Below are 14,239 nucleotides of genomic sequence, written 5' to 3' on the forward strand. Positions count from 1 at the left end.
CAACAGAGATCCACAGTTTTTTGTTTACTGAAGAACTACGAAGGAGACAGGAATACCCTTTCACATGAATTCTAAAAGTGAAGGTGCTGGTAAAGTATTTAAAAATGAAGCCCGACTACATATCTGATTCATCAAATGTGAAAACACTCCAACACTGCACTCACATCTTCTGTACCTGAGGAACTGGAACTGAGAAACCGCAATGAAACCCACCTTTCTTTATTTGGGCAGATCTCTGGTGAACTCGGATTGGATGACGTCTCTGACCTTACATCCTGCGAGTGAGGTAACACTTCTGTTTTTTGGTCACTACAAAAACACAGAATACAGTTTATGTAGTGCTTTTCTGAAATACTAATGCACAAAAATGTAAATACATACAGACAAACACAACATTCAGCAGTCATTACTCCATTCTTCAGTGTCACATGATCCTTCAGAAATCATTATAATACACCGACTTGGAACTCAATTATTATTGGTACTCAATTTTTAATATTTCCAATTATTGTAAATGTTAAAACTGATACCTTTTTCAGGATTCTTTGATGAATAGAAAGGTCAGCGAACAGCATTAATTTGAAATAGAATTTTTTGTAACATTAGAAATGTCTTTAGATCAATTTAATGTGTCCTTGCTGAATAAAAGTATGAATTAATGTTGTTCTCTCTTTTTTAAATCATGCATATCACAATAAAAAAAAATATTATTTTCACAATAAAAAAAAAATGTTAAGCAGAAAAACTGTTTTCAACATTGATAATAATAAGGAATTAATCTTGATCAGCAAATCAACATATTATCATGATTTCTGAATGATCATGTGACACTGAAGACTAGAGTTATGTATAAATTGTCTGTATATTTGTTTACCTGCGAGATGGATGTTTCTCAGTTGGACTTTCTGTGCTGGAGTGCAATCTGGGGAACAGACCAGAGCGCCGCTTTACTGGACTCTTTAAAGGAGATTTTGCAGACAGCGCTGGAGGCTGACAAACACAAATATCACACTGCTTTATAATAATAAATGACTTCAGCATGTTTATACTATGGATGAGATAAGACTTTAATCTGAATAAAATGAAAATAATGGAAGTACAGTGAAGGTGCTCTTGGTGCACTCCGTGCTGTTCTGCTGGAGTCCTCCACCGCTCACACTAGACGGGACCCCTGCCGCCACTCCAGGAATCTTGTGTTTATGAGTTACCATCGTTTCCATAGAGTGGCTCCTCACACGCATGGCCCTCTGACAGAGAGAGAGGAAGAGGGTAAAAGAGGAACAGAAAATACAAAACTGTACTAAGCATGAGCACAAATATATTTATATTGGCAAAAAAAGAGAAATAAGAACTTATGTCACAGTTTAAGGGTTATATGTGCATTATTTATATTAGTTGGTTAATAATTTATCTTAAATGACTTATTTTATTACTTTTATGACATTTATTTGTTTAGAAAACTACCCATAATAATGATGATGGAGTTTGAAAAAAATGGAATTGTATTACCATGAACAACCAGTAGGTGGAGCTACACACCAGCTTTATACTAAAGCAGGGCTGTCCAAACTCGGTCCTGGAGGGCCGGTGTCTTGCAGAGTTTAGCTCCAACTTGCCTCAGCACACCTGCATGGAAGTTTCTAGTATGCCTAGTAAAATCTTGATTAGCTGCTTCAGGTGTGTTTGATTAGGGTTGGAGTTAAACCCTCCAGGACCGAGTTTGGACAGCCCTGTACTAAAGGTCAATGGCCAAACAACGGTAAGAAAACACTTTTCTATTCTATTCTATTCTGTGTTATTTCCATGTTTATTTTTTGTATCACATTTATATTTTTTGCTTGTAAATTTACAAACTTTGCCACTTAAAAACCATTTAAAAATATACATTTTATAATATAATGTAATATAATATAATAATTTCTTCAATATGAAATGTTACCCCTAAAAAAAAACATTTAAACTATTTTATATATAGTTTATATATAGTGTAGTGTATAGTATATATATATCAAATAAAATAAAAAAATAAACAATAAACGTGAAAAACTTCACACAAAAGTACAAACAATCTATGAAATAATCTGGGAGTCTTGTGTTGTTGTATACATGTTTAATGTATTGTTTAATGTGCACTGGTCATCTGCATCAGTTCGGCTTGGTAATGATACACAGTCACGGCTGCTACGCAGATCAGCACTGCAGTGTATGTGTGTGTCTGCAAACCACCCCACACACACCTCCACCCTGTCTGAAAACACCCACACACAGCAAAACCATGCATATGGTCACTAACACACACAGGCCTTCTAAGAGCTTAGTCCAGGGCATATTCAGACAAACAGAATCATGTGCACACTTACAGACAGACAGATACAGTATCTCACAGAAGTGAGTACACCACTCACATTTTTGTAAATATTTTATTATATCATTGTTGTCTAGGTCCAACAAAGATGTGACAACACTGAAGAAATTGCACTTTGCTACAATGTAAAGTAGTGAGTGTACAGCTTGTATAACAGTGTAAATTTGCTATCCCCTCAAAATAACTCAACAACACAGCCATTAATGTCTAAACCGCTGGCCACAAAAGTGAGTACACCCCTAAGTGAAAATGTCCAAATTGGGCGCAAAGTGTCAATATTTTGTGTGGCCACCATTATTTTCCAGCACTGCTGTAACCCTCTTGGGCATGGAGTTCACCAGAGCGTCACAGGTTTCCACTGGAGTCCTCTTCCACTCCTCCATGACGACATCACGGACCTCTGCAGCAATGCTGGCAGCACTCATACGTCTATTTCCCAAACACAACCTCTGGATATGACGCTGAGCACATTCAACTTCTTTGGTCGACCATGGCGAGGCCTGTTCTGAGTGGAACCTGTCCTGTTAAACCGCTGTATGGTGCCGTGCTGCAGCTCAGTTTCAGGGTTTTGGCAATCTTCTTATAGCCTACGCCATCTTTATGTAGAGCAACAATTCTTTTTTTCAGATCCTCAGAGAGTTCTTTGCCATGAGGTGCCATGCTGAACTTCCAGTGACCAGACATTTGGACATTTTCCCTTAGGGGTGTACTCACTTTTGTTGGCCAGCGGTTTAGACATTAATGGCTGTGTGTTGAGTTATTTTGAGGGGACAGCAAATTTACACTGTTATACAAGCTGTACACTCACTACTTTACATTGTAGCAAAGTGTCATTTCTTCAGTGTTGTCACATGAAAAGATATAATAAAATATTTACAAAAATGTGAGGGGTGTACTCACTTCTGTGAGATACTGTATTTAAGTAAACAGGAAATGTTTTGGGTTTAAGTCTCTTATGCTCAACAGGCTGCATTTATTTGAAAACCTGTATAATTTGAAATTTTATTATTACAATTTAAAACAACTGTGTTCTGTTTTAAAATATTTTTAAATGTATTTTATTCCTGTGATGGCAAAGCTGAATTATTCTTCAGTCTTCAGGGTCACATGATCCTTCGGAAATCATTCAAATATGCTGGTTTGCTGCTCAAGAAACATTTCGTATTATTACCAGTGTTGAAAAAAGATATGCTGCTTAATATTTAGGTGATACATTTTTTCAGGTTTCTTTGAGGAATACAAAAGAGCAGCATTTATTTGAAATAGAAAGCTTTTGTAATATTATCTGTCTTAGCTGTCACTAATGCATACTTGCGGATAAAAGTACAAATTCCTTAAAAAAAATCTTACTGACCCCAAAATGTTAATTGGTAGAACACATTGTAGAATATTTTTTGAGAATACTTCACTGAATAGAACAAATGCAAAGAGCAACATCATTCAGTAAAATCTTTAGTTCTCTGGGTTTTTAAGTGGTCAAAGACAGGACATCTCACCTTAAAAGACTCCAGCAGCCCTCCATGACCTCCATTTTCTAGCTTTTCTTCATCTGTAGTTGAGCCCAGTCCTACTGTGGCCTGTGTCTGTCTGTGCAGTTCATCGTGAAGGTTATCTAACAGTGCTGCCCGTGTCCTCTCCTGTCAAACAAACACACACACACACACAGAACGATAGATGATGATTCAGATAGGCTAATTAAAGCAATAGTTCACCCCAAAATGAAAACTCATTAGTAAATAATGACAGAATATTAATATTTTGGGTGATTGTTCCTACAAATTGATTGTTTATAGTAAATCGTGGAGCTCTGGATTTTTTTCTCACCTCCAGTTTGGCGAACTTGTCTGACTTGCAGCATGCATTTTCTGCGTTGATCAATTTTGTCAAGAGAAATTCCCGGAACTCGGGACCCTGGGAAAGAGTTGATCTCCATCATCTTATGATACAAATCATCATCTCCTTCAACATGTAACGGAAGCAATCTTCTATATTACCTTCTTAAAGACCGCAGAGTTTGGAAGAGGGGGGCCGAATGGAGGGACATCCTCTCTAGCTGTGACGGACACCTGTGAACACCAATCGATACCTCAGATCAGTGGGATTGATGGGTATCTGGAGTAATTCAGTGAGGTGTTTGACAAACCTTGTACGTGGTGTGATCAGTGCAGGGGTTTTCCACCTGCACTAGCACATAGGCATGAAGGAAGTTGGATGCGATCATATCAGGAACGAATGGTGTGGGCTCTTCCTGGAAGACCGCTGCGACAATATCATTGCCAATATGTCTCTTCCTCTGGAGCTGAGAGAATATGACACAAGAGGAAAATATTTATAAATATTTTAAATGTAATGGATTTGCCAACACAATTTTTAGTTAAGATAAAGCTACAGGGATTATATTTAAATATAGTTTATTTTAATTAAATTCTTAATTTTAAATTAATTGAATTGAATTAAATTAAATTTTAACTTTTTTTTTTTGCAATGTGAATTTCATTAAGTACATTTCTCCCTAATTTTCATTTTATCTCCATTAAAGGGTTAGGGTTAACATAACAATAATTAGTAAATAAATCATGGTAGTATCTTACTTAATTCTTTGTTTAATAAAAATTGATAAAAAAAATCATAAATAAAAACACTGTGCTTAGAATTGCAGTCAGGAAAATTTGATATATATATTTTTTTATCTATTACAGCAATAAAAATTTTGAACATTTCTCCCTATTTTTCATTTATCTCCACAATTTCAATTTCAAACACATTATTCATCTGTTTACCCTAATGGATAGGGTTAACACAAATAAATAAATAAAGGTAGTATCTTCGTTAATTTCAAAGAATTGATTAATAAAATTTTTTGTTAAGAATTGCAGTCAGGATGTTTTTTTTTTTTTTCTTTTTTTTGTCCATTACAGCAATTTAGATTCGGAAGGAACATGTGCTTAACTGTGAAGACAATATTTTTTTTCTTGTTGATTTTAGAGTGAAATATGAATATAAAGAGTATAAAATGCTTGAAAAAAAAATATTATATATATATATATATATATATATATATATATATATATATATATATATATATATATTATAATAAATAACTACAAAATATTTAAATAATATATAATTATTTGATTTAAAAAGTTTAAGTAAAATTTGAAAAATATTTATAAAATAATTTTAATTATTAAACATTAAAAAAAGAAACACACCTGCTGAATGTCTCCTTCTGTAAAGGGGAGTTTTGTGGAAACGTGAAACATGATTTCTCTCTGACGGAACGTGGTATAGACAGACTCAGATCCAGTCTGCCCATGAGACACATCCAGACCGCCTCTGAACCTGAGCAGTACAATATCACACACACCAGTCAAATTAACTCTGCAGAAGCGCTGCTTTGGCAGATCAGTCTCCCAGTCAAAATCACACACAATGAGTAAATTAAATAACTTATTGACAAATGCACTCTTTGAATATTGTTTAATATTAAAACAAGCCTTTTATGAGTGCGCAGGTGAACCTTGGCAGCAGTTTTCAGAGCTTAATCTCCATCTCTCACCCTTTAAAATCCTGCAGTTCAATATTGTCTCCTAAAACACTGAGGAATTCAGTAAAGGCTGCCGTCTCCTCATTGTTCCCAAACAGCTGTTCCTCTGTGGTCTGATGTGAAGAGATAATCCCAGTGGGAAAAAGAGAGAGAACTTAAGTGAAAGTATGTACAATGAAGACAACAGCTCTAGACTGACTCTCACCTGACCAAACTTCTGATAGATGACTCCAAACTTGAAAGTGTTGTTCACTTCGTGCTCATCAAAACTGGCGATCAGTTGCGAGGCCTTGGGCAAGAGAAAACAGAAAGTGAGCGAAAGCGCCCGCAGGGGTAAATATGTGTGTCAGTGCCTTTCCATAATTCAGGCGTTTGTGTTTGCCATGCCTGACAGACCATGCAAAGCCTTGAGATGGTCAAGGCTCCTCTCAAACACACTATGTGGCTCAGGCATGCCAGGCAGTATAAAGCAGATGGATTTGTGACTCCCCCGGAGCACAGGAACATATTAATTCAGATGACTTGGGTACTAGGGTGAAACGGAGCAAAGCCCAGCCCTAATTTCACCCTGATGCCTGGAGTAGGTAAACCACAGATGGAGTGAGAAACAGAAATGCTCACCCTAGGGTAGAGGACGGGGTTGAACTTCAGACCTGTGACGTCATCGCAGAGCAGCTGAAACACACAGGACACATCTGATGTGAACATCTCACATCTTTTGAGTGGATCGAGGAAAGTTCAAAAGAGGTCTGCCAAGTACTTGAAGTCTTGAGAGACTTTGTGAGAGAATTTTGTTTTTGAGAATTTGTGTCCTCATACACTTTAAAAGTTTGACTGCAGACCTACATGATGGGATTGTAGTCTATTAAGATGCCTTCATCTGGATAATATTTTAATCCTAGTAGCTTTTACTGCCTATGATATCCCACAATCCTATTAGGCTTAGTGGTCAGTTGAAAGAATACTGTATATAAATACTGTTCAAAATTTATTACATATATATATATATATATATATATATATATATATATATATATATATATATATATATATATACACACACAAAAAAATAACACATTTTTTTAAATAAATGCTGTTCTTTTCAACTTTATATTCATCACAGAATCCTGAAAAATGTATCACAGTTTCCACAAAAAAATGATCATTTACTTTTTTCAAGAAATGATTCTGTAGCTCTGAATCAACATATTCAAATAATTTCTTAAGTATCATATGACACTGAAGACTGAAGTAATGATGGTGAAAATTTTCCATCACATGAATAGATTACATTTTAAAACATATTACAATAGAAATCAGTTATTTTTAACAAATAATATTTCACAACATTGCTGTTTTTACTATATTTGTGATTATATGCAACGCAGCCTTGGTGAACATAAGATGTCTTTCAAAAGCATTTAAAAATCTTGCTGACCTCAAACATTTAAACATTAGTGTATATAGCACTTCCTATTTTCTATAAATTAAATATTTGCTTGGATGTGTAAAGCTAACCTATACTTGTTATAGATTATTAGACATTACATGAAACCAGATTCATCAGAAGGTCACAGAAAATGTCTCTATGTTTTTTATGATCCTAAAGACTGTTTCATTGAAAAGTTGTTATTAAGCCAATAAACAGGTTTGGTTTGTTTGGTCACTGCATCCTTTCCATTTGTGTTATTTAAAAGCACTGACTTTGGTTTGGTGCCGTGTGTCTTGCAAATACACACCTTGGCTATTTGTGGTACGCTGGGTAGCTGGAGGAGGCCTTCAAGTGGGATTCGCTCATGAAGGGTCTTTGTTTTTGACCTAGAAAGTGATATAAAAAAAAAATGCTCAGCTATTTACTATGACACTACAGACCTACCTAGCAATGACTATACCAGAGTTTCAATATGTGCTGGACATGGCACCTGAGCATGATGCGGAGTGACTCCTGTCCCTCTGCCTCCTCATACTTCAGAGACATGATGAGGTGTCCCATACTACTGCCTGTGCAGTAATAGTTCATGTGCTCCTGAGAAAAAGAGAGGTGTTTCCACAGGCGTCATTTCACAAGTTCGCTCCTCAAATATTTCGATATGCAAAAGTTCATTTTCTAGTAGACTGAGTTTGCACTCAAGTGTGGCTCTCTGTCGTTCCAGTCAATCTCTCTGTGACACACAACTGATACCAAAATATGCCATACAAATAGTTTGTTCAAAGAGGCGCCATCACATCACACATATGCAAGTGTTATGAAGAACTGTGAGTGAATAGGCTTCGGGCACATGAGATATTACCTCAGACAGGACACCATACTTTCAGCTAAAAGGGCATATCCTGGGCATACGTGGGTATTTCTTCAAATATGGATACTTTTGGCCCTGTAAACCTAAAGTGTAGAAATTAAACATACTGTCAGCATTAACAAAAGGATCCTCACCTTGCCCAGAAAGTGTTTGCGATAAGCCCGTGAGACGCTGTTACACTCCAGCCTGTAGCTGAAGCCTCCTCCTCCTCCACCGGGACTCAGACCATCCTCCTCCTCCTCACAGAAGCTGCTGTCTGAGGATGTGGGCGTCCCGACCAGAGCCTCGGGATCCTCAATCCAATATCCACCAAACTGAGGTAAAATCACCTGAGGGTAGGGACCACCCTTCTCCAGGACCTAGACAACAAAGCCAAAAAAACATAAATGGTCAGCAAAGTCATAATTGGTTTCACTTATATATTTCAGTTACACTTAATAATTTTTTTTGTTGTTAAATCATTCACAAGCCCCACAGATCTGCAACTACAATCTAACTATTGTACACACTTACACACTGCCTTTCACAAATTTGGGGGTCGTAAGATTTAAAAAAAAAAAAAAAGAAAAGAAAAAAAAGCTCACCAAGGCTGCATTTAACGCTATAGGGTCTGAGGGGGTTTTGGGGCCCTGGAGAAGTTTTGACATGCCCTGACATTTGTGTTTTTTAGTATCTTAAAAACATATTAATGGCTAAAGTCTGATTACACTGTAATCAGCACAAACTGGGCTACAATAATAAGTAAGATTATTTGTGTATATGCGTGGTTAGTGAAAAACTAAATTTTATGTCACTGAAATAGGGCCATAAAACACATACAGAACACTTGTTCATAAGACTTCTGAGAACTGGTTGTAGACTAGAGTTTTTGCTACAAAATGATGTGAAAATCATCCTGTCCACTCATTCACAGAAAACAATATACTGATTTAACTTTTTTAAGACATGATTTGTGTTAGAAAGGCCGTATGAAAGGGAATGACAATGGCTATGTTTGACGCTCCATATTTGAATATATTTTAAGATGTAATTTATTCCTGTGATGGCAAAGCTGAATTATCTGCCATCACTGCTTCAGTCTTCAGTGTCACATGATCCTTTAGAAATCATTCTAATATACTGGTTTGGTGCTTCTTATTATAATCAATGTTGAAAACCGTTGTTCTGCTTAATATTTTTCCGTATATCTTGATGTATTTTTTTCAGGATGCTTTGATGAATACAAAGTTCAAAAGAATGGCATTTATTTAAAATAGAAATCTTTTATAACATTACAAATGAAATGTCTATTTGAAAAAATTTTAATCAAACTTTCATTACATTTATAACCATTACCTTTTAACAATAACAATGCTGAAGATATTAATGAAAGCTAATGGCTACCTATAAAACTATGGAAAAATAAATAGCACAGTGAGATTTGTTGCCAGGGACAACAGTTTAGCAATCATTACACAAACATCTACATGCAGTGATTAACCAATCAGAATCAAGTATTCCAAAGAGCCATGTAATAAATAGACAATCTGTTCCTTTCAGCCTTAAAACACTTGAACATAATGAAATTGCTAATACATAAACAAAATAATATAGAGTACATAGAACTAGGTTTTAATTTGAACTGTTGTGTGTTTAGGTGTGTGTGTGTGTGTGTGTGTGCATGTTTATGTGGTTTATGAGGACACAAATTTGTATAATGACATGGGTATGACAGAGGTATTACAATATGAAGGTGGTTTATGAGGACACTGCCTATGTCCCCGTAATTCAAAAGGCTTAAAAAACATACTAAATGGTGTTTTTTTGAAAATCTAGAAATGCACAAAGTCTCCTGTGAGGGCTAAGTTTAGGTATAGGGTTGGTGTAGGGCAATAGCACACACAGTTTGTTCAGTATAAAAACCATTACGCCTATGGAGAGTCCCCATAAACCACAAAAACCAACATGTGTGTTCCTTTCAGCCTTAAAACACTTGAACATAATGAAATTGCTAATACATAAACAAAATAATATAGAGTACATAGAACTAGGTTTTAATTTGAACTGTTGTGTGTTTAGGTGTGTGTGTGTGTGTGTGTGTGCATGTTTATGTGGTTTATGAGGACACAAATTTGTATAATGACATGGGTATGACAGAGGTATTACAATATGAAGGTGGTTTATGAGGACACTGCCTATGTCCCCGTAATTCAAAAGGCTTAAAAAACATACTAAATGGTGTTTTTTAAAAAATCTAAAAATGCACAAAGTCTCCTGTGAGGGCTAAGTTTAGGTGTAGGGTTGGTGTAGGGCAATAGCACACACAGTTTGTTCAGTATAAAAACCATTACGCCTATGGAGAGTCCCCATAAACCACAAAAACCAACATGTGTGTGTGTGTGTGTGTGTGTGTCTGTGTCTGTGTCTATGTGTCTGTGTGTGTGTGTTCATGGACTCACATCCTCAATCCGGGGGTAAGGGATGTAGTCATCCTGTAGGAGAGAAAAATAAATTTGATCATAGGATAACATTGAAAAGTCAACCACATATATCACAGTCTGTTTATTGCAATGAAAAATCCCAGTAACAGGATAGAGGAATGATATCTACACCAGAATGTGACTGATAAAAAAAAAAAATAATAATGGCAACAGAAAAAAAAGGCATCTTGATTATTCTCTGCTTGCATTCCAATAACTATAAATTGGATATAAAGGTTTTTAGTCTGCTTTTGGTCTCTCTGGCAGAATATGAAGGCCATCATCACTGACCTTTACTTCACCGAATATAAAAAGCACTTGATGTTGATTGATGCTGTAGAACTCAAGACTGTGGCTGATGTTTATCAGAATATTAATAGAGAAGAAAAGACCCCACTCATGAACATGCACTTACAGACACAATATGCACATACACACATTCATAATACCAGCCAAACCTTGCATTTCTTAGTCTCCTCAGTTTTGGGAATCTGCCGTGTCCAGGAAAGCAGAAGAGGGTTAAAAGAGGAAGAATAAATGACAAACTAAACATTAAATGTTGTTAATCAAATGAGCTCCCCAAATAAAGGAGCTTCCAGAACATTTTTGTCCTTTTTTAATTTTTTGTGACTGGTGGCTAATATCAAGTTTTGTCAAAAACTGGTAACCACAAAATTGTTTCCACCTGACAGTCCCGGAAAAAACAGTTGCCTTAGAGATAAATAAAGGCAGAAGCTCTAGTTCATTTGGAAACATTTGTAATGTTTGTTGTGAACCTCTACATCTGAACATTGCGACACCAGTGACAATTATCTGTAACATGAATACAATGTCAGATATTAAATGTAGCTGATATTTGTCAACAATATTGCTGTATAACACTGCATGTAAGTCAACCTCTTTATTTTAGCTGTACAGAGTACAGAGAGTGTCCTACATGACAATATTAAAATTAAACAAACAATTTACATAATGGCATTTAGACATTAAACAATGAAAATAAAAAACATATGTAAATTAATTAATAAAATAAATTGCATTTACATTGTAAATAAATGTATTCTATTCATTAATTTAATTATTTCATATTTAAATTATTTTTAATTAATTAATATATAAATACTAATACATTTCTAGCTTTAATTAAAAAATATTTGAAAAATATATGCTAAAAATATGAAGATATTTTGCAAATTTCCAACAATAAATATATCAAAACTTAATTTTTGATTGGTATTTGGTCATATGCATTGCTAAGGACTTCATTTGGACGACTTTAAAGGTGATTTTCTCAACATTTAGATTTTTTTGCAGTCTCAGATTCCAGATTTTCAAATAGTTGTATCTCAGCCAAATATTGTCCTATCCTAACAAACCATACATCAATGTAAAGCTTATTTATTCAGCTGTATAAATCTCAATTTCAATAAATTGACCCTTATGACTGGTTTTGTTCTCCAGGGTCAAATATATTATGTAAAATTAAAAATATATTTTTTATCATATTTTATTGATGTGTATTTTTTTTAAGTTTGTGGGATTGTTTCTCTTTCATAAATATTAGGCATGAAATGCAGTTATAAAGCACTGTACATGCTACAGAACTATGCTACAGAACTAGGGAGCTGACTAAGACACACCATCATCTTTGATCAAGAACATCACAAGTACATGTGATCCATTGGAGAGAGACATCAGCCCTCCAGACAAACCCTTGCATCGATCTGTCACTCATACTGAGGTCTGGACAAGACGACTGAGGGCTTTAATACCACTAATGCTCCTGCCTAAACATAGTATCGATCAGCTGATCTTAAGCTACCTGCTGCCCATCATCTACACACTCTCACAAACACACACTCTCACAAACACACACACACAATGACAACAACACCATCATGCTGCTGTTATACAAAAGGTCAGTATGTCCTGTTCCCAGTCTCTCACCCCTGTGGAGCTCCTACCAAACCCCCACCAAAGACCCACCACAGAGAAAAGTGCTGGCTAAATCAATGAGTTTGAAATGAGCTGGAACGTGTAATTATTCATTCAGAGTAATTGGGGACTGGCCCACTGGAGAGAGAACACTTAGCCAGCACTCAAGGGCAAAAAAAATAAAATAATAAAATCTGCTGTGATTATTATATTATTATACAGTAAAATGCTCTGCAGCTAAAGTACAAAGTTATTGGAGGAATACTGTTATTAAAGGAATCTTATTCTAAAGAAGTACATGCACTTATAAGATCATCTGATTGATGCAAGGAGTCTTACCTGCATCCTTTCCAGCATGTCGAAGAACTCCGCCGACTGGAAAATAGAGAAATAAATAAATTGAGATGCATGGTTTTGTGGTGATATCTACATCAAACCATTTTTTTATTATTATTACCTGACAGGAAATTTTATAATCAAGAAAGAAATAGAGGTTAATACATTTTGACACAACAAAAAATATAACAAAAATTAAATTATTATAAATAAATTATATTATTTTCTATATTGTAAAATAATAATAAAACAAGGCATCAAAACTTGCACCATTGTGAAAAGTCCGACCAATACCAAGAAACCAATAATTAGTTTCATGTTATGGTTGATAACAGAAAAAGGGCAGATTAAAATTCAATAAACTTTTTCTAAATAATTAAAAAATAAAACACTAAATCCCAAAATCATTACATCGTTTTAAATGCTACAGATGAAAATAAGCATCAAAACATATTAAAATGTGAATATTTATTTTGAGATTTGGAATATTACATTTAACAGTGTTATTAAATAATTAGTTGTATCCCTGGTTTCACAAACAAGGTTTAGGCCTAATCCCAGACTAAAATGTAAGTCTGAGCTGTTTCAATTTAAAGAAACTTGCACTAACTGATCTTAAAATATGTCAGTGCCTTTGTTTTGTCTCAAGATACACATCAGTATTGTTTTTTTCAAAGGCATGTTTATAAAAAGTACTTAAATGTTCTAATTGAACTATGGCCTAATCCTGGTTTAACCTAAACCCTGTCTGTGAAACCAGGCCTTAAAGATCAACATTAAGTGAGCACTAACAACATAATCTAGAAGTAAAAATGGGTAAAATGAGCATGCATGTAAGAAAAATAAAATAAAATAAAAAATAACTGATATGGAACCAATTTATTGAGTATCCCTTATCAAAACCCAAAGTATATGTCACATGTCTGTGAGTTTCTGTTTTTGACCTAGTTTGTGCCTGTGTTTTGTTAAATTCATCGTCACCACCTGTTGTTTCATTAATTATCCCATTAGCCCCTGGGATTATAAATCCTGAGTTTTCCCCATTTCAGTTGCCAGTTATTGTCTATGTTACACGTTTTTGAGTAGGCTGTTTATTAAAGACTGTTATTTTGGATTATTTTTGCCCGATCTCATCTTCATCCTTGGAGCTCCGCAACAGTATACAGTACAAATGAAGAGTTTTATTTTTTATTAAATTACTTTAAAAATACTTATAAATAAAAGAATAAAACGATATTAAATCATATTAAATTAACCTATAATCGATATGGAACCTAATTGAAGCCCAAAATATACA

General features: G+C 34.9%; 1 protein-coding gene across 8 annotated transcripts in view; it reads right to left on the bottom strand.

Annotated features, from left to right (window-relative positions):
* LOC306854517 (rap1 GTPase-activating protein 2-like) overlaps nucleotides 1–14,239 on the bottom strand; it is a 39,785-nt gene that overhangs the window by 5,282 nt on the left and 20,264 nt on the right. For 4 of the 8 annotated variants that reach the window (XM_079392614.1, XM_079392613.1, XM_079392615.1 and 1 more), the window contains 16 exons: nucleotides 12,946–12,981; nucleotides 10,651–10,683; nucleotides 8,347–8,571; nucleotides 7,835–7,938; nucleotides 7,652–7,730; nucleotides 6,534–6,587; nucleotides 6,118–6,201; nucleotides 5,925–6,025; nucleotides 5,578–5,707; nucleotides 4,509–4,664; nucleotides 4,360–4,431; nucleotides 4,190–4,276; nucleotides 3,862–4,002; nucleotides 1,101–1,247; nucleotides 875–990; nucleotides 214–309 (listed from right to left, as the gene is read on the bottom strand). In XM_079392614.1, coding sequence (XP_079248740.1) covers nucleotides 214–309; nucleotides 875–990; nucleotides 1,101–1,247; nucleotides 3,862–4,002; nucleotides 4,190–4,276; nucleotides 4,360–4,431; nucleotides 4,509–4,664; nucleotides 5,578–5,707; nucleotides 5,925–6,025; nucleotides 6,118–6,201; nucleotides 6,534–6,587; nucleotides 7,652–7,730; nucleotides 7,835–7,938; nucleotides 8,347–8,571; nucleotides 10,651–10,683; nucleotides 12,946–12,981 — 1,661 coding nt within the window. Of the gene's footprint in view, nucleotides 1–213; nucleotides 310–874; nucleotides 991–1,100; nucleotides 1,248–1,991; nucleotides 2,249–3,861; nucleotides 4,003–4,189; nucleotides 4,277–4,359; nucleotides 4,432–4,508; nucleotides 4,665–5,577; nucleotides 5,708–5,924; nucleotides 6,026–6,117; nucleotides 6,202–6,533; nucleotides 6,588–7,651; nucleotides 7,731–7,834; nucleotides 7,939–8,346; nucleotides 8,572–10,650; nucleotides 10,684–11,129; nucleotides 11,163–12,945; nucleotides 12,982–14,239 lie in introns of those variants that run through there. The other 4 variants (XM_079392611.1, XM_079392612.1, XM_079392617.1 and 1 more) reach the window with 2 other exon arrangements.

This window comes from Barbus barbus (assembly GCF_936440315.1).
Source record: "Barbus barbus genome assembly, chromosome: 34".
Classification (NCBI taxonomy): Eukaryota; Metazoa; Chordata; class Actinopteri; order Cypriniformes; family Cyprinidae; genus Barbus; species Barbus barbus.